The sequence below is a fragment of the Scyliorhinus canicula genome, chromosome 5 (genome assembly GCF_902713615.1).
Source record: "Scyliorhinus canicula chromosome 5, sScyCan1.1, whole genome shotgun sequence".
Classification (NCBI taxonomy): Eukaryota; Metazoa; Chordata; class Chondrichthyes; order Carcharhiniformes; family Scyliorhinidae; genus Scyliorhinus; species Scyliorhinus canicula.
Genome location: NC_052150.1, coordinates 7,784,487 through 7,808,631, shown reverse-complemented (window position 1 = coordinate 7,808,631; position 24,145 = coordinate 7,784,487). Strand labels below are relative to the sequence as shown.

Below are 24,145 nucleotides of genomic sequence, written 5' to 3'. Positions count from 1 at the left end.
GGATTCGGGGTAAAGTATTGGCATGGATTCACACGGGATTCGGGGTAAAGTATTGGCATGGATTCACACGGGATTCGGGGTAAAGTATTGGCATGGATTCACACGGGATTCGGGGTAAAGTATTGGCATGGATTCACACGGGATTCGGGGTAAAGTATTGGCATGGATTCACACGGGATTCGGGGTAAAGTATTGGCATGGATTCACACGGGATTCGGGGTAAAGTATTGGCATGGATTCACACGGGATTCGGGGTAAAGTATTGGCATGGATTCACACGGGATTCGGGGTAAAGTATTGGCATGGATTCACACGGGATTCGGGGTAAAGTATTGGCATGGATTCACACGGGATTCGGGGTAAAGTATTGGCATGGATTCACACGGGATTCGGGGTAAAGTATTGGCATGGATTCACACGGGATTCAGGGTAAAGTATTGGCATGGATTCACACGGGATTCGGGGTAAAGTATTGGCATGGATTCACACGGGATTCGGGGTAAAGTATTGGCATGGATTCACACGGGATTCGGGGTAAAGTATTGGCATGGATTCACACGGGATTCGGGGTAAAGTATTGGCATGGATTCACACGGGATTCGGGGTAAAGTATTGGCATGGATTCACACGGGATTCGGGGTAACGTATTGGCATGGATTCACACGGGATTCGGGGTAAAGTATTGGCATGGATTCACGATTGGCTCACAGGCAGAAAACAGGGAACACAAATAAATGGGTCACTCTCAGATTAGCAGACTGTGACTAGTGGGACACAGCTAGGATAAGTGATTGTTCCCAGGCGTTCAAAATCCACGTCAATGGTTTGGATATAGAGATCAAATGTAATATTTCCAAATTTGTCAATGATACAAAACGAGTCAGGAATGTGCATTGTGAGCAGGATGCAAAGCAGCTTCAAGGGGATTTGGACGGGCTACGTGAGTGGGCAAGAACAAGGTAGAAGGAATATAACGTGGAAAAGTATGAAGTTATCCACTTTGACAGGAAAACCAGAAATACGGAGTATTTCTTAAATGCTGAGAGGTTGGGAAATGTTGGTGGCCAAAGGGCTCTGGTTGCCCTTCTTCAGACGTCACTGAAAACAAGCAGGTAGGTTGCAATAAGCAAATAGGGAAGCAAACTGTATGTTAGCCTTTATTGCAAGTGGATTTGAATCTGGTTGAAATTGTGAAGAGCCTTGGTGAGACCCCAGCTGAAGTATTTTTGTCCAGTTTTAGGCTCCTGATCTAAGGAAGGATACACTTGCCATCGAGGGAGTGCAGACTGACTCTTGGGGTGGTGGGGTTGTTCTCTGAGGAGAAAGTGAAGAGATTGGGTTGATATTCTCTGAAGTTCAGAAGAATGGGAGAGGGGTGGCTCAATTTAATGGAGACATGCAGACTTCCTGCAGAGCTTGAGAGGGTGGATGCGGGAAGGATGTTTCCTCTGGCTGGGGATGTGGGGGGGTGTTGGGGGGGGGGGGGGGGGGGGGGGGTTGGGGGGGGGGGGGGTTTGGGGGGGGGGGGGGTGTTGGGTGGATCTAGAACCAGGGGACACGGTCTCAGAATAATGGCCAGGCCATTTAAGACTGAGCTGAGGAGGAATTGTTTTACACAGAGGGTGATGAGTCTTTGGAATTCTCTACCCCACATTGCTGTGAAGACTTAGTCATTAAGTATGTTCAAGATAGTGATTGATGGGATTTCAAAATATTAAAGATATCGAGGGATATGGGGATCGTGCGGGAAAATGACACAGCGGTAGTTATGATCCAGTTGAATGGCAGAGCAGGTTCAAGGGGCTGAATGGCCTCTACCTGCTACTATTTTCTTTGTTGCTGTGTAGTATCTTTGAATCCAGCTGCAGCATTCAATTATATATGGATATCTATATTTAGCCACTCGGTTTTCCACTGTCATCGCCTGATCTCTGAGATTAAATGATTCAAAGCTCGTGGCTCGGCTAATATTGATTTATCCCATGGCAAAAGGTCATCGACCTGAATCATAAACCCTGCTTCTCTCTCCACAGAAGCTGCCTGGCCTGCTGAGAATTTCCAGCAATTTCTGCCTTTATTTAGTAAAGCTAATATTGGGTCGGGCAGCAGCACAATGGGCTGAACGGCCATCCTCCATGCTGTAATACCCTATAATGAAAGCAGGCTGTGGGTCAGTTTCCTTAAAGGGAGCACCCAATTATATGTCGCCAAGGGTTAGGTGCTGAGGAGAGTTCAGCTCCTCACTCAGCCAGGGTGGGCCACTTTGGGCGGATTGTCAATCATTCACCCCATTTGGCTGAAGAAAGCTGGACAATGAGAAATTATAAATAATCACTGCAATGTTAATCGTGGAAATGTATTGGAAACTTGCCAGCAATATCACAAAGTAACATTACAGAAGTTAGAGTGGCACGGTGGCACTGTGGTTAGCACTACTGCCTCACAGCGCCGAGAACCCGGGTTTGATCCGGTCCCGGGTCACTGACCGTGTGGAATTTGCACGTTCTCTCCGTGTCTGCGTGGGTCTCACCCTCACAACCCAAAAAGATGTGGAGGTTAGGTGGATTGGCCACGCTAAATTGTCTCTTGATTGGAAAAAAAATAATTGGGCACTCTAAATTTATTTTTTTTAAAACAATACAAAAGTTGCTGCACCAACTGGCTTCTTCGACAGCACGTTCCAAATCCACAACCCCGACTACAAAGATGGGCAGCAGACACATGGGAACATCGCTACCTGCAAGTTCTCCTCCAAGTTACGCGCCATCTGACTCCACGCTTCAGCATCATCTTCTTCATGAAATCCGTCCCTTACATCATAGAATCGTGGAACTTTGCAGTGCAGAAGAAGGCCATTCGGCCCATCGAGTCTGCACTGGCTCTTGAAAAGAGCACCCTGCTTAACCCCACACCTCCTCCATATTCCTGTCTAACCTTGTGGACTAAGGGGCAATTGAGCATGGCCAATGCACTTTAGACAGTGGGAGGAAACCCACGCAAACATGGGGAGAACGTGCAAACTCCACACAGTCACCCGAGGCCGAATTGAACCTGGGAACTTGGAGCTGTGAGGCAGCAGTGCTAACCACTGTGCCACCATGCCAACCTTCTCAATCTCCCTGTATCTTTTGGTATTTTTCTAACTCCTTCAAAATCCTAATTCAACAATTCCACCTTTCCATTCTCCCTGAATATGATCCCATTTCCAATCTGCCTTTTCAGTTCAAACTCAATCCTCTTACCACATCTGCCACCTCCAGACCTTTGCAAACTGGGTTTTGCATTGTCTGTAATATGAAGAACATTCTTCTAAAAGTCACCAAATTGTCCAACTTTAACTATGGCCAGTCTTTCTAGCAAGAGTCAATGTGGCACAGTGGCATAGTGCCTCACAGCGCCAGGGACCCAGGTTCGATTCCGGTCTTGGGTCACTGACTGTGCGAGTCTGCACTTTCTCCCCTGTCTGTGTGAGTTTACTCTCCGGTTCCTCCCACAGTCCAAAGATTTAAAAAAAAAATTAAATTTAGAGTACCCAATTCATTTTTTTCCAATTAAGGGGCAATTTAGCGTGTTCAATCCACCTACCCTGCACATCTTTGGGTTGTAGGGGCGAAACCCATGCAAACACGGGGAGAATGTGCAAATTCCACACGGACAGTGACCCAGAGCCGGGATCGAACCAGAGAGACTGCAGTGCTACCACTGCGCCCCACAGTCCAAAGATGTGCAGGCTATGTGGATTGGCCATGATAAATTGTCCCTTAGTGTCCAGGAATGTGCAGGTTAGGTGGGTCACAGAGATTGGGCAGGGGAGAGGGCCTTGGTTGCGTGCTCGTTCAGAAGGTCGGTGCAGACTTGATGGGCCGAATGGCCTCCTTCCGCACTGTAGGGATTCGATGATTCTATGGTTTACCTCTTCATCCCTATGGTGCATTCTGTGGCTCTAAGAAGGATCAATGCTACCATTTCTTTCCTTATTCTTTTGTGGAATATGGGTAGTTCTGGGAAGGCCAACATTCGGTGCACATCCCGATTTGCCCTTTCAGAGGGCAGTCAATTGCTGTGGGTCTGGAGTCACTAAGGACGGCAGGGTTCCTTACCTAAAGGACACCATTGAAGCAGATGGATTTTTACGTCGATCAATGATGTTAAGACCATAAGATATAGGAGAAAAATTAGGCCATTCAGCCCATCAAGTCTGCTCTGGATTGGATTTATTTATTGTCAGGTGTATCGAGGCACAGTGAAAAGTGTTTTTCTGCGAGCAGCTCAAACAGATTATTTAGTACATGATAAGAAAATACATAATAGGGCAACACAAGGTACACAAAGTAAATACATAGACACCGGCATCGGGTGAATAGCATCTGCCAGTCATGGCTGATATGTTTCTCATCCCCATTCTCCTGCCTTCTCCCCATAACCCCTGATCCCCTTATTAATCAAGAACTTATCTATCTCTGTCTGAAAGACACTCAGTGATTTTGCCTTCACAGCCTTCTGCGCCAAAGAGTTCCACAGATTCACCACCCACTGGCTGAAGAAATTCCTCCTCATCTCAGTTTTAAAGGATCGTCCCTTCAGCCTGAGGCTGTGCCCTCGGCTTCTAGTATTTCCTACAAGTGGAAAGATCCTCTCCATCTAGGCCTCTATGATCGATTCATGGTTGCCATCACTGGGCTAGCTTTATATTCCAAATTTGATAATTGACTTTAAATTTCACCAGCTGCTGTGGTGGGATGTGAACCCATATGCCCAGGGCACTAGGATTGCTAATTCAGCGACATTACCACAAAGCCACCGTCTCCCCCTCCCAGTATAGCCAGTAATGCAATCAGACAATGGCTCAGGCCAACATTTCTTGATTACATTTAGCACCTCTTCTTTTCTGATACCAGCTTACAGCTTGTTCCCTGCTGTCCGTTCCATTACTGGAGGCTGACCCTACTATTCATACAATCCTGTTACCTGGAATTCTCTCATTAAACCTTGGGGCAGCACAGTAGCACAATCGCTTCACAGCTCCAGGGTCCCAGGTTCGATTCCGGCTTGGGTCACTGTCTGTGCGGAGTCTGCACATCCTCCCCGTGTGTGCGTGGGTTTGCTCCGGTTTCCTCCCACAGTCCAAAGGTGTGCACGTTAGGTGGATTGGCCATGATAAATTGCCCTTAGTGTTGGGTGGGGTTACTGGGTTATGGGGAGAGGGTGGAGGTGTTAACCTTGGGTAGGATGCTCTTACCAGGAGCCGGTGCAGACTCAACGGGCCGAATGGCCTCCTTCTGCACTATAAATTCTATGTAAAAACCACTTCAATTCACAATCTCTTCACCCTGCCATTCCTTTGACCGTGCTTTTGCCTTTGTTCCTGACAGTCCCGGTGAAGTGTTCTGAGGCATCGCTCTTCACGAAGACAGCCACACTTCTGCAAGTTGCTTTGATTTTCTTGCTACACCTAAGACTTCTAAGTAAATAAGGACATTGGAAACAAGAGCAGGAGTAGGCCATTCAGCCCCTTGAGTATGCTCCGATCCCATGGCTGACCTACCTCAATACCAATTTGTTGCTCTCTACCTATATCCCTTAATGGCTATAGCTCTCAGTCTTCAATATCCTCAACAACAGTGTCTATAGTCCTCCACGGTAGAGAATTCCAAAGACTCAAAACCTTTTGATCAAAGAACAAAGAACAATACAGCACAGGAACAGGCCCTTCGGCCCTCCAAACCTGTACTGGTCATGATACCACCCTTGGCCAAAACCCTCAGCACTTCCTTGTGCCGTATCCCTCTATACCCATCCTATCCATGTATCGATCGAGATGCCTTTTGAATGGGGTTAATGTGTCTGCTTCCACAACCTCCCCTGGCAACACGTTCCAGGCACTCACCACCCTGTGTAAAAAACCTGCCTTGTACATCTCCTCTGTACTTTGCCCACAGACCTTAAACCTATGCCCCTGGTGACTGACCCCTCCACCCTGGGAAAGAGTGCCTGCCCATCTACTCTGTCCATGCCCCTCATAATCTTGTAGACCTCCATCAGGTCGGCCCTCAACCTCTGTCGTTCTAATGAAAACAGTTCCAGTCTATTCAGCCTTTCCACATAGCTAACACCCTCCAAGTGTGTGCTGATCCCTCATTCTGAGGCTGTGCCCCTTAGCTCCAGACGCTCCAGCCAGGAGGAAGCACCTTCACGGTATCTACCTTGTCGAGCCCTCCAGGAATTGTGTTCATTTCGATGAGATCGCCTCTCATTCTTCCAAACTTTGTATGTTAGCCGATTCAACCCAAGGCAATAAAAATTACATTTTCTCAGAGCAGTTGACTCATTTGATGTGAGTACCAAGCTAGTGCATCTTGATTTTTTTTTCACAGTCGGCAAAAATACCAGCTAAGATTACATAACTTCAGGCCTTTTGTTGGTGGCTGATTGATTTCTTTCCGCACTCCACTCTGAGTTAGCTGCAAAAAGACCACATGACCCTGTTCCAAAGAAGAACAGGGAAGTTGTTCTCTATACCCTGGGCGATATGTACCTCTCAATCAACACCATCACAACAGATTATCTGCCCCTTGTCTAGTTGTCGTCCATGAGGGCTTGCAGTTCGTATTTTGGCTCCCGCTTTTCCTACATTAAAGTACAGCACTGGTTGTAAAGTGCTTCGGGACACACTGAGATTGTGAAAGGCGCTACATGAATGCAAGCTATTCATTCTTTTTATCGTGAGAGGCATCTGGGTACTTCCAATACAGTGGCAGGGGGTGACTATTGATCACAAACTGCTAACTGCTCAAAATAAAATTGTTATGGCAAACTCGAACATCTCAGCAAAGCAGGAGGATGCTATTTTGAGGTAAGAGTAACTTGTTAAGGCAGACTGTAGGGAGCTTTTACTGTATCTGTACCAAATCTGACCTGGGAATGGTTGATGTTAACATCAGAACATAATCCATTTGTTAGCATTGATACGTCTCACACTGACAAGAAAATCACTTTACTATTGGAAAAACTAGAAAGGCTTAAAACACTACATTCAACAAAGTTCTATTCTGACTGGGATTATTTTGTAGATGCTTGTGGTTTATAGAATCATAGAATTTACACTACAGAAGGAGGCCATTCAGCCCATCAAGTCTGCACCGGCTCCTGGAAAGAGCACCTACCCAAGGTCAACACCTCCACCTTATCTCCATAACCCAGTAACCCCACCCAACTCTAAGGGCAATTTTGGACACTAAGGGCAATTTAGCATGGCCAATCCACCTAACCTGCACATCTTTGGGCTGTGGGAGGAAACCGGAGCACCCGGAGGAAACCCATGCGGACAATGAGCAGACTCCACACAGACAGTGACCCAGCCGGGAATCGAACCTGGGACCCTGGCGCTGTGAAGCAATTGCGCTAACCACTATGCTACCGTGCTGCCCAAACCTTTCATTGCGTTTATTCCGTATATTGTCCAGCTTTAAACTTACCAACATCAGACATTTCAGGAACAGTAGCGAGATACGTTTCCTTTGAAAACTTTGGCTCGTTGTCATTAATGTCATGGATCTTGATGATGAACTCGGATTCTGGTTCGACCGGCCTCCCAGTTCGCCTTTCAATGGCTTGGGCACGCAATGCATAAAAAGACTTTTCCTCCCGGTCCATTTTCTTCAAGGCGTGAATGTCCCCAGTGTTCTCATCAATCGTAAATACTGTCCCAGCCCCATCACCCGACAAAATATATTTGAGCGTACCGTCTCCCTTATCGACATCAGAGTGAAGCTGGAAAAGGAAAGACAGAGAGAACAGGGTTACAAGTCTTACATGTTCAAGGTATATTTTATCCTGCCAGTAAGTAGGTAATAACTCAACAGGTGGCAAACAGCATACACCATTCAGTTCTGCAGAAAGGTCATTGCAACCTGAAGTGATGACTCTGTTTCTCTCCGCAGATGTTGCTTGGCCTGCTGAACATTTCCAGCATTTTAGTCTTTGTAGCATAGACTAAAACTCGTTTACAAAGGATTAGAAAGTATACATCACAGGAATGGGTCATTCCACGCAACACGTCCACGCTGTTGTCTACTCCAAACTGAGTTTCTTCCCATTGCTCTTTGTCTGACCCCCATCAGCACGTCTTTCCATGGGTGAAAGACCTGCCCTCCTTATCTAGAGCATGATGCTTTCCCGTTCTGATATGTTGAGGACTCTGGGTCTGTACTCATTGGGAGTTTAGAAGGATGAGGGGGGATCTTATTGAAACTTACAGGATACTGCGAGGCCTGGGTAGAGTGGACGTGGAGAGGATGTTTCCACTTGTAGGAAAAACTAGAACCCAAGGGCAGAGCCTCAAACTGAAGGGACAATAAGACCATAAGATATAGGAGCAGAATTAGGCCACTCGGCCCATCGAGTCTGCTCTGCCATTTAATCATGGCTGATATGTTTCGCAACCCCATTCTTCTGCCTTTTCTCCATAGCCCTTGATCCCCTTATTAATCAAAAACCTATCTATCTCTGTCTTAAAGACACTGAGTGATTTGGCCTCGGCAGCCTTCTGCGGCAAAGAGTTCCACAGATTCACCACCCTCTGGCTGAAGAAATTCCTCCTCATCTCTGTTTTAAAGGATCGGCCCTTTAGTCTGAGATTGTGTCTTCTGGTTCTAGTTTTTCCTCCAGGAAACATGGAAACATCCTCTCCACGTCCACTCTATCCATGCCTCGCAGTATCCCGCAAGTTTCAATAGGATCCCCCCTCATCCTTTCAAACTCCAACGTGTACAGACCCAGAGAACACAATCACCCCTCATACAACATGCTCTTCATTCCAGGGACGATCCTTTAAAGCTGAGATGAGGAGGAATTTCTTCAGCCAGAGGGTGGTGAATCTGTGGAACTCTTTGCCGCAGAAGATAGTGGAGGCCAAATCACTGAGTGTCTTTAAGACAGAAATAGATAGGTTCTTGATTAATAAAAGGGAATAATAAAATAATGTTTATTGTCACAAGTAGGCTTTAAGGCTGCAATGAAGTTACTGTGAAAAGCCCCTAGTTGCCACATTCCGGCTCCTGTTCAGGTACACAGAGGGAGAATTTAGAATGTCCAATTCACCTAACAGCACGTCTTTCGGGACTTGTGGGAGGAAACCGGAGCACCCGGAGGAAACCCACGCACACACGGGGAGAATGTGCAGACTCCGCACAAACCGTGATCCAAGCCGGGAGTCAAACCTGGGACCCTGGAGAAGTGAAACAACAGTGCTAACCACTGTGCTACTGTCAGAAGACAGGAGAATGGGGATGAGAAACACATCAGCTATGATTGAATGGCAGAGCAGGGTCGATGGGCCGAATGGCCTCATTTTGCTCCTGTGTCTTATGGCCTTGTGTGCTCAATTCATCTCTGACCTCACTTCTCAGTGGCCGTGCCAAACTCCCAAGTTCGAACCTGAATAAAGATGTTCCACTTTGGCTATTGAACATGCTCCCTTCGGTGATCCCAAATCCTTTGGGGCTCACAGTGTGAATGTGACATGGGCAATGCTATATTCCCTGACGTGAACACATTAAAGAAAAGAGCTGGCACATCAATAGCAAAGTAACCATGAGTCTCACTTTGTGAACAAAATCCACTGTATAAACTTGAGCCACTTGGAATATTTTGAGGGAAATTATTCATGTCCATTACCTTCTGGAAATAAGTGGGTAATTTATGGGAAAGAAATAGAGAAATTAGATATGCGATTACCGAAAAAGTGAAAACAGCTCTCGTTTTTGACTCATTTCTGCATCATTATTGGCACTTAAGCCATTTGAGACCAGAAGTTTCAGATGCTGCCTAAGACTTAATGAGTTTCTATCTCTCTCTGCCGTACCAGTTAATATTCAAAGCGGAGCGCTCTGAGAACACTACTCCTTAAAAGGAATAATCTGACCCAGTACATCCATTTCACTTCATTAAATCTAATAAAGAATCAAGTATTTATCCGGCAAATTCCACTTCTTCAAAATGTCACCTTTCTTGATGGATCCAGGCTTTCAAAACTCAACTGCAGTTCATTTCACCTGAAGAGCGGAATTAACAGGAATTGTATCTGTCTGTGTTTGCCGCCAGTCAGGTTTCAGTGGATCTGAAGTTTGAAAAAGAAATAGTGTGCCGGGTGTTCTTTACTGAAAACTGCTTTTGCTTACTCACCCATAATATGTACCTTGCGAATAAACTGCAAGTTAGTTTGTCAGAATGCAGGTTGTCTTAAGTTCCGCTTGCAACCAACAATGCTGACACGAGACGGACGTGCAGCGCACGCTGGAACGCTGCACTAAATGCGCCAACTGTACAGGGCGACACTCAGCTCTGTATAGTGCAGGAGAAGCCAGGAGCAAACTGGTGGTGTGCTGTACACTACATGAGTTATTGCCAGAACCCATTTCGTGCAAACCTGCAATGCACATGCCCCAGGAGCTGCAGGGCCATTTCTCAGGCTATACTGGAGGGATACATTCGTCTTCATTCCTGTTTCCACTGGTTATTAGTCTGGAATAATTGAGATGCATTTCATAACAGCAGTACTAAATAAATTACATAAATACATCATCAAGTGCTGAGTGAGTCATGGTGCATAAGAGGAACAGAATGTTTTTTAAAAAATCACAGTTGCAGAATTAAAATAAATCAACTGGAAAAATACTGAATGCAGTATAAGAAGTAGCGATTTTTAAAAAACAGGTACGGGAGTCGACATGGTGGAAAATAACCAAAAGTAGAATTATATCGAAGAAGCTAAACAGATCCAAAATATATGAATGGTAGCAAAGCATCACATGATTCCTATGATGTGCTTGGGTTAAAGCAGCATGTTTGTAGCACCATAGAATTTGCAGTGCAGAAGGAGGCCATTTGGCCCATCGAGTCTGCACCTGCCCTTGGAAAGAGCACCCTACTTAAGCCCATGCCTCCACTCTATCCCTGTTACCCAGTAATCCCACCTATCCATTTTGGACACAAAGGACAATTTATCATGGCCAATCCATCTAACCTGCACATCTTTGGACTGTGGGAGGAATCCGGAGCATCACGGAGGAAATGCACGTGGACATGGGGAGAACGTGCAGACTCCGCACAGACAATGACCCAAACCGGGAATCGAACCTGGGACCCTGGAGTGTGAAGCAACTGTGCTGACCTCTGCACTACCGCGCTGACCTTTAATTTAAAGTCAGAATGGAAGAGTAACTTATTTTTTTGGTGAATCAATGTGGTGAGCATCTAGAGTGGTAGCAAGCAAATATGTACAGTGATGCTATCAAAATGGCCAGGTAATTCTCGAAAGGGATAAGGGGAAGGCAGAACAGAAAAGTCATCCCTTATTATGCTAACTCACCTTCTTGTTGCTGGACAGAATTCCTGCAGGCAAACCATTTCACAGTTTTCTAAATCAGGGACATATTTTTGTAAGTAAAAACGGAAAATGCTGGAAAGACTCAGCTCTGTCAGCATCAGAGGGATGGGGAAACAGATTTGATGATTCAAGTTGATGGCCTTTCACCAGAACTGGAGTATTGTCAGCATTTTCTGATTTTAACCAGTATTTAAGGACTGGTGAGATTATATAAATAAGTCAGAAATGACAATAAAGAATAAATCATTGTATATATCCGTACATCAGTTAAAAGAAAAATCTCCGGACCAGAGATAGCATTGTCACTTTAAATGTTGCATTTATTGCTCTCTGTCCATCCATACTTTGGCAAGGTTGTATGTCAAACATCAGTTAAAGTGAGGAAGACTTTTTACAAGATACAATCAACTGAGTTAAAATGATGTAATGATAATTAATTGTTGCACACGCCGAAAACAGAATCTTAAACTCAACGAGTTTACAGATCTCCGCATTGAACTGCTCAGGAACACTGCATGTACCCCAACCGCGAGGAATGTTATAGAAAGGGCCACGAATGGGAAGGAAACATTGCGAAGAGCAAAGAAAGGAAGAAAGCTGAGAATGAGAATGAAGAACGACAATGGAAAACAAATGTTCAAAAGAATTAGGAAGAGAGGCAAGGTTATATTCTTTGAAAGACGGTTTATTGGAGGCGTATCAAATATGTACAGAGACTGCACGATCAAAGAGCCATAAAAAACAGCATAACATATCACATAACAATGTAATAACGTAACATGGCAAACCCACCATATATACAAACTCGCCACACCCCCAGAGAGCTTTTTAACCAAAGTATCCCCTAACCCTCCCCTTGCCCCAAATAAAAGTTATCTAACATAGCCCTCAACCCCCCTGCTTCTCCCTCCCCCTACTGACGTTTTAGTATGTCTTGAAGAAGTCAATGAACAGCTACCACCTCATGGAGAACCCCCCCCCCACCATCTATCCCGCTAATGGAGAACTTCATCTTTTCCAAGTGGAGGGATTCAGCTAGGTCCTGCACCCAGGTCCCAACACTTTGGTAGTTCCGAGGCTGCCGGTTCAGCAGGATTCTCCACTGGGCCAGCGGGGAGGTGAATGTCACTGCGTCAGCTTCTCTCCCCTCCAGAGCACACGGATCATCAGACACTTCGATAATTGCTACCCATGGAGACGGTGTTACCTCTATTCCCAATACTTTAGACAGTGCATCGGTGACCCCCCCCCCCCTTCCAGGACCCTAACAACCTCAGACAAGCCCAGAACATGTGGGTATGGTTTGCCAGGGACGCAGCACACTGCACACGTTGGTCTACTCCTGGGAAGAATGGGCTCACCCTGGTCGTCGTCATCTGCGCTCTGTGTACAACTTTAAATTGGATACGACTAAGTCTAGCGCATGACAAGGACGTGTCAATTCTCTTTCCAAATCCCCCCTCGCACCGCCCTCCCCTATTCCTCCACCCATTTGAGCCGAATAGCCTCCATTGATGCTTCCTCCTTCTTGGTCAGTTCTGCATAGATGTCGGAGGTCTTGCCTTTTCCAATCTCATCCTCTGATAAGAGCCTATCCTGTAGTCCCCGGGGCTGGCAACATTCAGAACGAACCCACCTCCTTTCTCAGAAAGTCCCTAATTTGAAGGTATCTGAACCCATTTTCATTAGGTTATTGGTGAATCTCCGTCATTTCAGACAAGTCCGTAAATCTCCTTCCCACAAATAGGTCCTCAAAGTATCTAATCCCCAGCTAGTCGCACTCCCTAAACCTAGCGGCAAGTCCTGCTGGGACATTGCAAATAGGGGCCTTCACATACATGTCCTCAACCCCAAAATGCTGCCGTCACTGATTCCACAACCTCAGTGTCGAGATTACCACTGGATTCGATATGTATCTATTTGGTGAGAATGGCAGAGGTGCCAAAACCAGTGCCCTCAAGGTGGTCCCCTTAAACGAGGCCTCCTCTACCCTGCCCCGTCCCGAGCTTTGGCCCTCCATCCACTTTCCCACCTTGACAATGTTTGCAGCCAGCAAGTTAGGTATATTTAGCACATCAGTACCAACAGGACAAAATGCTCAAGGTTGTTCGGGTCACTTTATGTCTAAAATTCTTAATGAAGCAACTTAAATCACCCGTAATAATAAAAGCTAAGATCTTCAGAACATCACCTCAGCATTAATAGAAGTCAACACTTTTAGATTTGCTGGGGATTGAATTTAATCTGTTCCTTCTGCCTTTGGATGGCAGTTGTTCAACATTCTGTCATCCACACCTCCTCTAGACACATCTTTTGTTGCTTTATTTGTCCCATTACCACTCACTTTGGCTTTGTGCCACCAAATCTTCTGTCATTTAATCTATCTGCACCCTACCTTATCCCAGGCCTTCCCCTCACCCCCCCCCCCCCCACCCCCCCCCCAACCGCAGCCCCCCCCCCCACCTCCCTCAAACCTCCCGTTAACTTACTCCAAACCTAAAGCATCTTGAACTTTTCTCAGTTACTGACGGAACGTCAATAAGCTGAAACATTGGGCGGAACCTTACCAGAAATTGGCAAAGTGTCGGCTCTGGCGAGAAAAATGGTACGAATCTGGCGGGATTTCTCACCCAATTTTGAGCCTCTTAGCCAGGAGAAGAATTGGTTCACTCTGGCCGTCGGCATCTGTGCTCCGGGTACAACTTTGAATTGGATAAGCCGTGTGACAAGGATGTGTTAATCCTCTTTCCAAATCCCCCCTCGCTCCGCCCTCCCTAATTCCTCCTCCCATTTTAGACGAATCGCGCGCTCCCAACGACCTCCTGCTCCTTCACCCCCCCCCTCCCCCGGGAAAACCTAATCACTGCAGAGCTCCATGTAACCCCCTCCCCAACACTGGTTCCAGATCCATTGCAGGGGAGTTGGCAACCAGGAAGCCAACTCCAAGCTTCTCGGAGGCAGCCCTCAGCAGACACCTGGATGGAGTCCAGCAGAGGCGGGACCTCCTGTACCCGCACCCCCTGGAAGTGGCACACCAGCAAGTTGACCAGCGCTTCTTGGGAGGGTATTGCTGCTTTAGCTAGCGCCGGCTGCCTGCAGAAGAGAACGGAGCCAGTGCAATAAAAAAAAAGGAATGACCTTCTTTGTGCGGCCAGGGTACGTTTGTCACCTCCAGTCTCTTGCTGCACCCCCTCACCCACCCCTCGCACCTCCAAAGTGATCACTCACCCAGTCAACTCATGGATTTCCCACCTCTGGGAAACCTCTGTTGGGAGGACTGAGAGTACACAAGAGGGGCCCTCTTGCCCCCACAGTAGTGATCGTGATGCCTGTCTCTTTAAGACAGTACAGTTGAATGGGGGTCACCTGACCTCGGGGACAAATGGGAGCCAAGGATGATTATCCAGAGGGTGCAGTCGTCTCTTGGTCAGAGTACATCTAGCAGCCATGTAGTAACATTGTAAGGACTTGGAACTGTGATCCAAGGCAGCTTCGTCCTGTAAAAACCCCGATACAAAGTTACTCTTTATAACACCTTTTTGTTCCTAACAAAGTCTGAATTCACTTGACAATGGCACAAGTGTGCCACAATACATAACTCCTACCCCTCCCCTCAATCACCTTGGTGACCCACAGTTTCACATCACTGCTCCCATTCCAGTGCCAAACTTGCCACTCCTCAAACATCTCAACTGGCAGGATTCCCGCTTACGCTTCTCACATCTCTATCCCCGCAGGACAAACTCAACCACAATTGGCATGAGAGGATACGGCCACCCAGTGTCCTGCGGGAGCTCCGCACCCTCACCTCCAATGAGGACAGAGAGACAACGAGCTGTCCAGGGACGAGCAGGACCGCGCAGGTGCTGCTGGGGACGTGGAGGCAGTGAGCAAATGTGAGAACTCCAAGGATAAACAGTCATTCCTCAAACCTCACGTAAGTAAACATCTCGCATCGTTTCTCCCCCATGATGAATGAATGCCATCGCCCTTCCCTCACAGGGCAATCAAGAGAGCAGCCCAGACCATTCCCGCACTGCCTGGAAACCACACTTCTGAGCAGCTCAGAGGGACTTCTGGGATATCACCATTTAGGAGGCGTCACATCTGTCCCACGCAAACTCCCCCAGTGCAGGTACTCACAGCCCGGTGGGATTAACTGGTCAGCAGACTCCTTGATCACTCACAGCCGGTGATCCACAGCAGGTGGAGGCGGGGACGTCCCAGGGATCCGGCACTCGGAGAGGATTCCGGGACCCAGGACTCCGCTGAACCCCTGGTTCTGGTCGCCCCAGAGCTGATGAAATTACAAAAGTAGTCGCGAGAATCGGGAAAGGATGACAGCATCCACCCTTGTACTGCAAAGCTGACCGGAGGAATCGAATCACCTTCTGTCTGAGGAGATGTTGCCGTCAATGCAACGCAACGTGGCCAACGCTGCCAGGGTGATGTCCACAGTGGAGACCTTGATGTCTGACGTACACTCCATGATGGGGAATATCCACTCCATGACTCAGCTCATGACCTCCATGGCTGAGGGTGTGAGCTCCATGGGGCAGGGCTTCAACTGCATGGTGCAGGCGCTGGTGGGAATCCACAAGTGTCAGGGCCAGAGGACGGCAGGTTTCTGGGTCTCACTCCAGCTTTCCCTCTATCCCATGGAGGACCACAGGGGCTCGTGGGCACATGAAGGGAAGAGCATTGGCAGGAGTGTAGCCCGGTGCCCTCCACCCAGAAAACCCCAGGTATGTCCAGCCCATCTGACAACCCCCTCCCTGTGAGCGACACACCTCCAGCCCCAAACACCGAGGAGGGTAGCACTACAACACCCGAGCTGCCTGGCTGTAGGCCCCCGACCCTCAAGGTCCAAGTCCTCCAGGGGACGTCCGCCAAAGGCATCTCAGGTATGAGGGCGTAGAAGGCAACAGACCATTTCAAACCCAGCTGTGGATCTTGGGGATACACCTGGATGAAGTGTGAGGTTTAGGAACAGTGAGGAACTGTAGGTACCGAGTGGGCATGGGACGGCAGAGGCCCTAGTTAAGATTGGTCACTTCCTGGGCCATTGGAAATGGCAACTGGGCGGGAGGGGAAGGTCACCTGATGTGAACGCATTTCCGCGAGCTCCAGCTCTGCTCACATTTAACCTATTTTTTTGTCCACGTGCACATTTCGTTTATGTCTTTTCTTGGTTCACATAATTTTCACTATGTCCTGAGATTTGTCGATCAGTGTTTCTGAGTCAAGACAAAAGGCTTAAACTCTGGCTGATTCGTGGCGGGGGCAAGGAGGTGGAGCCGTGCATTCAGTGCCGCAGCTACAGGAGGTCTCCCGCCCCTGACTGCGCAGTGTGCACTGACCAATGGCGGCTGCTAACAATAATATGAATCTGTATGAATGTTGCGGCCCTGCAGTGCAGGTCGTCAGCGTCCAATTTCAAGACTTGCGAGGCGTTTTCTTGGAGGTGTTGGAGGCGCACGGGGAGAGCCTTGTTCTTGTTGCAGTAGGAACACAGTTAATCTTGTCTTTGAGGCCGGGGGTGGGGTTGGCCTTCAGATCTCCGGTCCTGCATTGTCCTGTTCCAGATGTCGGGGGATGGCCCAGCCGGCCTTTGGGAGCCCAGGCTGTGGGCCACCTGGGTTCGAGAGAGATGACATGTTGGAAGCAATGAGATTTTGTGCTTCGATCGTTGGAGTCCGTGGAAGATCCCGAAGATTGCTTGCTGTTTTTGATCCTGCATTATCCTTAATTCTACTTTCTGTGTGCGCCAGTGAAGCAATCTTTCTCCCGGTATCTACCTCTCATCTGAGTTGTTACCCTAAGACTTTGCTCCCTGACCATTATGTGTTGTCTGTTGATGTTGTCAGCATTGTTGCTTGCCGGGAAGGGAATAATTTGGGTGCCCTGCACCATTGGTTATCCAGATTTAATAAGTTTGCATCGTGTTAAGCTGGATGTTGAGTTTGGGATCTGTGCGCACTCTCTGTGTCTTAATGTATCCCTGTGAGGGAGGGGCGCATGGAGGGCGGGGGATGGGCGGATGAGCAGGGATGGAGCGGGATGAGTGATGGAGGGGAGAGGTTTGTAGAATTAGTTCTGTCCTCGCTGTGTTCGAGGAAGGTCTTCCCAATGTGAGTTAGTCTCTTATTTCTGTTTAGCGCCTTTCCAATTCAGATGGTGTGTTATCCTGTTGAGGACCAGTCCTTGCATGGCTCCCCTACAGGGAAGAATCAGTCATTTCTGCTGACATTTGTCTCCCTCTTTGACTGCTGGGTGTGATGGTAATCCTTGGGGCTCAGTTCTCCTGAGTTATTTTCTTTGGTGACGGTGCCAGTTTAGGCCAGGCTCGGCTCCGGGATCAGTGATCAGTATCCTACATAGAACAGACAGTGCAGAAGGAGGCCATTCAGCCCATCGAGTCTGCACCGACCCATTTAAGCCCTCACTTCCACCCTATCCCTGTAACCCAATAACGCCTCCTATCCTTTTTGGTCACTAAGGGCAATTTGTCATGGCCAATCCACCTAACCTGCTCGTCTTTGGACTGTGGGAGGAAGCCGGAGCACCCGGAGGAAACCCACGCAGACACGAGGAGAACGTGCAAACTCCGCACATACAGTGACCCAGCGGGGAATGGAACCTGGGACCTTGGAGCTGTGAAGCCATGGTGCTAGCCACTTGTGCTACTGTGCTAGCTACTTGTGCTACCTTGTGCTACCGTCCTGCAGCTCCTTGGATGAGTGTGTCCTTTATTTCTCAACGGGGGTCCCTGGGTTGCGATTTGAGGTTTGGTGGTGCCCGATCCTCACCTCATCATCCTGTAGTTCCATAGTGGTGGCCTGTTCTGGTCTGGGCCTGGAGGACTGCTTTATTTGCACTGTGAGTGTTGATTGACTCCTTCTTTACACTGGAGCACTTGGAACATTGCTTTCTTCCTTCTGTCATGATGCTTGTAGCTGCAGAGCTGGGCTGAGAGGTGGCAGATGGAGTTTAATGCGGAAAAGTGTGAGGTGGTTCACTTTGGAAGGAGTAACAGGAATGCAGAGTACTGGGCTAATGGCAAGATTCTTGGTAGTGTAGATGAACAGAGAGATCTCGGCATCCAGGTACATAAATCCCTGAAAGTTGCCACCCAGGTTAATAGGGCTGTTAAGAAGGCATATGGTGTGCTAGCCTTTATAAGCAGGGGGATTGAGTTTCGGAACCACAAGGTCATGCTGCAGCTGTACATAACTCTGGTGCGGCCGCACCTGGAGTACTGCGTGCAGTTCTGGTCACCACATTATAGGAGGGATGTGGAAGCTTTGGAAAGGGTTCAGAGGAGATTTACTAGGATGTTGCCTGGTATGGAGGGAAGGTCTTATGAGGAAAGGCTCAGGGAATTGAGGTTGTTTTCGTTAGAGAGGAGAAGGCTGAGAGGTGACTTAATAGAGACATATAAGATAGTCAGACGGTTAGATAGGGTGGACAGTGAGAGTCTTTTTCCTCGGATGGTGATGACCAACACGAGGGGACATAGCTTTAAATTGAGGGGTGAGAGATATAGGACAGATGTCAGATGCAGTTTCTTTACTCAGAGAGTAGTAGGGGTGTGGAACGCCCTGCCTGCAATAGTAGTAGACTCGCCAACTTTAAGGGCATTTAAGTGGTCACTGGATAGACATATGGATGAAAATGGAATAGTGTAGGTCAGATAGGCTTCAGATGGTTTCACAGGTCGGCGCAACATCGAGGGCCGAAGGGCCCGTACTGCGCTGTAGTGTTCTATGTTCTATGTTCTATGTTCTATGTTCTATGTTCTATGTTCTATGGGTATGACATAGGTCCTGATGTCACTTGTAGCCTGTTCTGGCGCAGGCGGGTCCTTTATCCGCAAAGAGAATTTGTTCGGGATCTCATCCTTGATTAATCCAGTGTTATTTTCTCCCATTCTTGCATTGACTATTGTTGTGCGCTCAATCTTTTGTACATTGATCCCAATGGCTATCGTTTGGTTTGATGCGATTTCTGTAAGAACGGAAAACTCCAACAAAAAGACTTTAAAAGAAATAGAAATGGCAGCTGTAACCCAATTCTGGCAGTCTTGGTTCCATTCCCTGTGCCCCCAACATTCAACAGAGTAATGGATGTTGGGGATGTCAGTCAAGCATACATAATGAGGCTTGGCTGAGAGTCCTGATGCCCATGAGTGTGTTGAAACAGCTCCCCCATGGGGAAAACATTGCTTGATTGGCAGATTAGCTCCATTTCTCAATTGCTCAAATGTTTACCTCCATAAGGTAAAGAGGTGTCACGTGCTAACAGTTTTGGCAATTGGTACTTTAAAGGGCTGGTTGATTTGTCGCTTTTGTAGGGCTGCAGCAACAGGAGTTTATTGCAAGAAAATTAAGAGTAAATGACATTTTATTGAAGCTCTTCCACACGTTACACTGTTACTATAGGGTTTATTGATTCTGTATGGACACTAAAGGGCCATACGTTGTGAAGGGGGAGGCAGGTCTTTGAGCCAGCCTGACCCAGCACCAGGCTGCCCCTGTGGCTGTCTTTGTCTTGTTTCTGGAGGAACACACACACATGCAACACACACGCAACACACTTGACTCCCACTACCCGCCACTGACATGAAAACCCAGCCCAACATTTCAGGTGGAGGATCTTTCATCATGTAGTGAATGTAACGTAGTAATTCACACTGTATTTACCAATACCATTGTAAGCGCAGTAGCGTTATCCGGCCACTAGGGGCAGTAGCTCTGGGAATGCTCAGGAGTTTGTACAGGGCTCCACCCTTGGCTCCGCCCACGACTCCTCCCCTTGACTGCTGTATAAATAACTGTGTCCAGAGCCAGCCTGCGGTTCATCGAGAGTTCAACGGGTAACAGGCTGGCTCTGTAGTAAGTAGATTAAAACCACTGTTCATATCTTAAAGCACGTGTCTCGTGAATTGATGGTTCCATCACATCAAAACTGAAAAAAATTCATGTTTTAAGTAAGCACAGAGGCAGAAGAAAAATGAACAGCAGATGAAGGTTAGTGGTAGGCGGAAGGCAGGAATGGTTAAATAACAAAAAGGATGATGATGCGTGGCAAAAGCAGAACGGTAATGGTTCTCCTGTAGCCATTTACACCTCCTCTGGATCATCTTTTGTTTCTTCACTGGTCCCTACCTGTTCCTATAGTCAGCATGAGTCTTCAATAGGTTCAGATCAAAACTTAACATGTTGTACCTTGAATCCCTGAGGCGCTGCAAAGGTAATAAGGACCTGCAATTCTCGAATGCCTTTCAGGACATCAGGTCAACCCAAAGCACTTTGCAATCAATGAAGTTATTTTCATCACTATTGTAACGCAGGAAACACAGCTCTTTTGGAATTCAAAGGCATTGCCATCACTGAGCCTCTCATCATCAGTCCATGGTGCTACTGTGCATCAGAAATTTAACTGGACCAGCTATATGAATATTGTGGCTACAGGAGCAGGTCAGAGGTGGGTTATTCACCTCCAGACTCCCCAAAGTTTGTGAACCATAATTGAGGAGTATGATGGAATACTCTGCACTTACCTAGATAAGTAGAGTTCCAACAACACTCAAGATGTTTGATACCACCCAGGACAAAGCAACCCTCTCAATCAGCATCCCATGCACCACCTTAAACATTCACTTGCTCCACTTCCAGCACACACTGGCTGCAGTGCGTGTACCAGCTACAAGATAAACTGCAGCAGCTCACCAAGGCTTCCTCTACTGTACCTTTCCACCCCTCTACCCCCTAAAACAAGGGAGCAAACACATTGGAACATCATTATTTGCAAGTTCCCCTCCAAGCCATACCAACGTCCTGACCTGTAACTACGTGGCCATCTCTTCACAGTCGCTGGTTCAAAATTTTGGAACTCCCTCCCTCACAGCACTCTGGGTTTACCTACACCACATGGACTGCATGTTGAAGAAGGCAGCTCACAGCCACAAACTTCTCCAAGGCAATTAAGGACGGGCAATAAATGCTGGCCTGGCCAGCGACGCCCACATTCCACAAAATAATAAACTAAAGCCAGTGGACACAGCATGACCCCACTAACTGAGATAAATTCTCAGATAATCTCTCCTCGTGATGTGAGTCAAGAAATATTTCTTTAGATCATAGAATTTACAGTGCAGAAGGAGGCCATTCGGCCCATCCAGTCTGCACCGGCTCTTGGAAAGAGCACCCTACCCAACGTCCACACCTCCACCCTATCCCCATAACCCAGTAACCCCACCCAACACTGAAGGCTATTTTAGACACTAAGGGCAATTTATCATGGCCAATCCACCTAACCTGCACATCTTTGGACTGTGAGAGGAAACCGGAGCACCCGGAGGAAACCCACGCACACACGGGGAGGACGTGCAGACTCCGTACAGACAGTGACCCAGCCGGGAATCAAACCTGGGAGCCTGGTGCTGTGAAGCAATTGTGCTAACCACAATGCTACCGTGCTGCCCTAATAGATGTTAGCCTGAATATTCCAGATCTCTGCTGTTATTTGTCTAAATAATTCTTAGATCCAATTGAGAGAGCGAATCAAGTTTTTGGTTTAATGTCGCATTCGAGAGGTGAACCCTCTGACAGCGTAGTGCCCCCTCCGTACTTTGCGGGTTGCCTGAGATTTTGTGCACAGGGCTGGAAGCCACAAACCCCTGAAACAAAAGTGCTGCCCACCGTGCCAATGCCGACATCAGGGTCAACTTTGGCTTCATCCGTAGTTATTTTGACATTGTTTTCTGTGCGCGCCTTGCTCATTTCTGCCCATGTGCAATACTTACACTTGTATTTTTACACTTCAAATCAAAATAGGATAGAAACTTTACACACATAGCTTTACACTTTGTGGAACAGTTGGTGGGAAAATAAACCTACAGTACATCTGTACAGAATCTCATACACCCACACTCACACGTCAATGAAATCCCAGTGATAACACCACATGGATATCTGCAAAGAAACCTGCCTCGGTAAAGGCAACAGTGAATGGGGGAGCTCAGAGTGAGAGAGACAGTGCTAAAGAGATAGAGTGAGAGATACAGAGCGAGAAAATCAATTGTGAACAGGGGAGGGAGTAGCCGAGTGGTAATACCACTGGCTGGTGCTCGAGAGGTCGCCGGCCCTCTGGGGACGTTGGTTCAAATCTCACCATGGGAGCTGGTGGGAGTTAAATTACATTAATAGACAGGCTGCAACTGAAAGATTGTAGCGGTGAACCTATCGCTGATTATTATAAAACCCCATCTGGCTCACTCATGACTCTAGACCCACAGCAATGTGGTTGACTTTTAGCTGCTCTCTGAAATGTAAGTCACTCAGTTCAAAGGGAAATCAGGGATAGGCAACAAATGCTGGCCTTGCCAGTGTTGCCAACATCCTATGAAAGAATATGTTTTTTAAAAATCCACACAAGCAGGAAGTAAAATGAAACCTAGGGGAAGATTTTCTTCCAAAGCTTGGGAATAAAACACTTGACGCGGCACTACGCTCTCTGCCTCAATAAAAGGTTTGGTTTACAATCAAAGGACCAAAGTGACATTTGTAAGATTTGCCAAATCCCTGTTATTTCATCCACAGCGCATTATCCCTCCTTGTGTCCCTCATCTGGTACAGTTGACTGCATCGATCCTTCACCAATACGTCCCCTCTGCTGTCCAGCTGGGTGAGTTTACACTCGCATGCTCCCTATTCCCTACCCCAGCAAAACTAACGCATCTCCAGCAATGATCCTTCAGCCCAGCACAATCACTTCTCGAGCCCTTTCAGATCTGCACCTACCCCTCAGCTAAAAGCCACTGCTCGGCGAGACTATCCGCCTCGATGGGTCCAGCTTCTGCAAAAACAAAGGCAACAGCTTGCTCCACGTGCACTTCTCTCAGCCCCTTGATGGTCCCTGTGTTGGCGGGCTGTCTGTATTCCCCTCACTGCCCTTAAATTTTCCGCCTGATCAAGTTTGATCTAAGCTTGTTCAAGCTTTCGGGCGCCCTGGTCCCAAGTGCACTTCTTGGACTTGTGGTATTATCTTAATTATCAGCATTACAAGGGTAGTACCATCAATAGCCACTAGAGGGAGGTGCTCATACTGCTATATAAAGCAGTGATGCTGGACTTTAGGGGAGGCGTGTGTGCAGGAGACAGCTAGTGAAGGTCATCAGAGAAGTTAGTGTGAGAAGGTTAGATTCTAGTTTGTTTTTTTTAAATTTAGAGTGCCCAATTTTTTCCAATTAAGGGGCAATTTAGCGTGTCCAATCCACCTATCCTGCACATCTTTTGGGTTGTGGGGGTGAAACCCACGCAAACTCAGGGAGAATGTGCAAACTCCACACAGACAGTGACCCAGGGCCGGGATTCGAACCCGGGTCCTCAGCGCCGTAGGCAGCAATGCTAACCACTGTGCCACTGTGCTGCCCAAATTCTAGTTTGTGAGTGAGATTTGCAGTAGGTGAATGTATTTGGATGTTATTGATCAATTCTGTATTCTAAAAGGACTAAGTGTCAAAACCCAGTTTAGTAGTGTAAATAAACTCATAGATTTGTTTAAGGAAAAGCTACAGTACATCTGTACAAAATCTCATACACCCACACTCACACGTCAGTGAAATCCTAGTGATAACACCACATTTTTGTGGAACACTGAGCCAACCATCCTAAATAAGCAACACAAAAAACACCACAGGACTTAGTAGGCTTCCCACACCTAGAGGTGCACAAGGTAGACTTGGCCATTCCATCA

At 47.4% G+C, this 24,145-nt stretch overlaps 1 protein-coding gene across 4 annotated transcripts in view; it reads right to left on the bottom strand.

The window, feature by feature from the left end:
• The window catches only part of LOC119965744 (cadherin-6-like), a 206,715-nt gene that overhangs the window by 119,214 nt on the left and 63,356 nt on the right, over window positions 1-24,145 (bottom strand). For all 4 annotated transcript variants that reach the window (XM_038796523.1, XM_038796524.1, XM_038796525.1 and 1 more), the window contains exon 3: window positions 7,476-7,770. In XM_038796523.1, coding sequence (XP_038652451.1) covers window positions 7,476-7,770 — 295 coding nt within the window. The remainder of the gene's footprint in view (window positions 1-7,475; window positions 7,771-24,145) is intronic.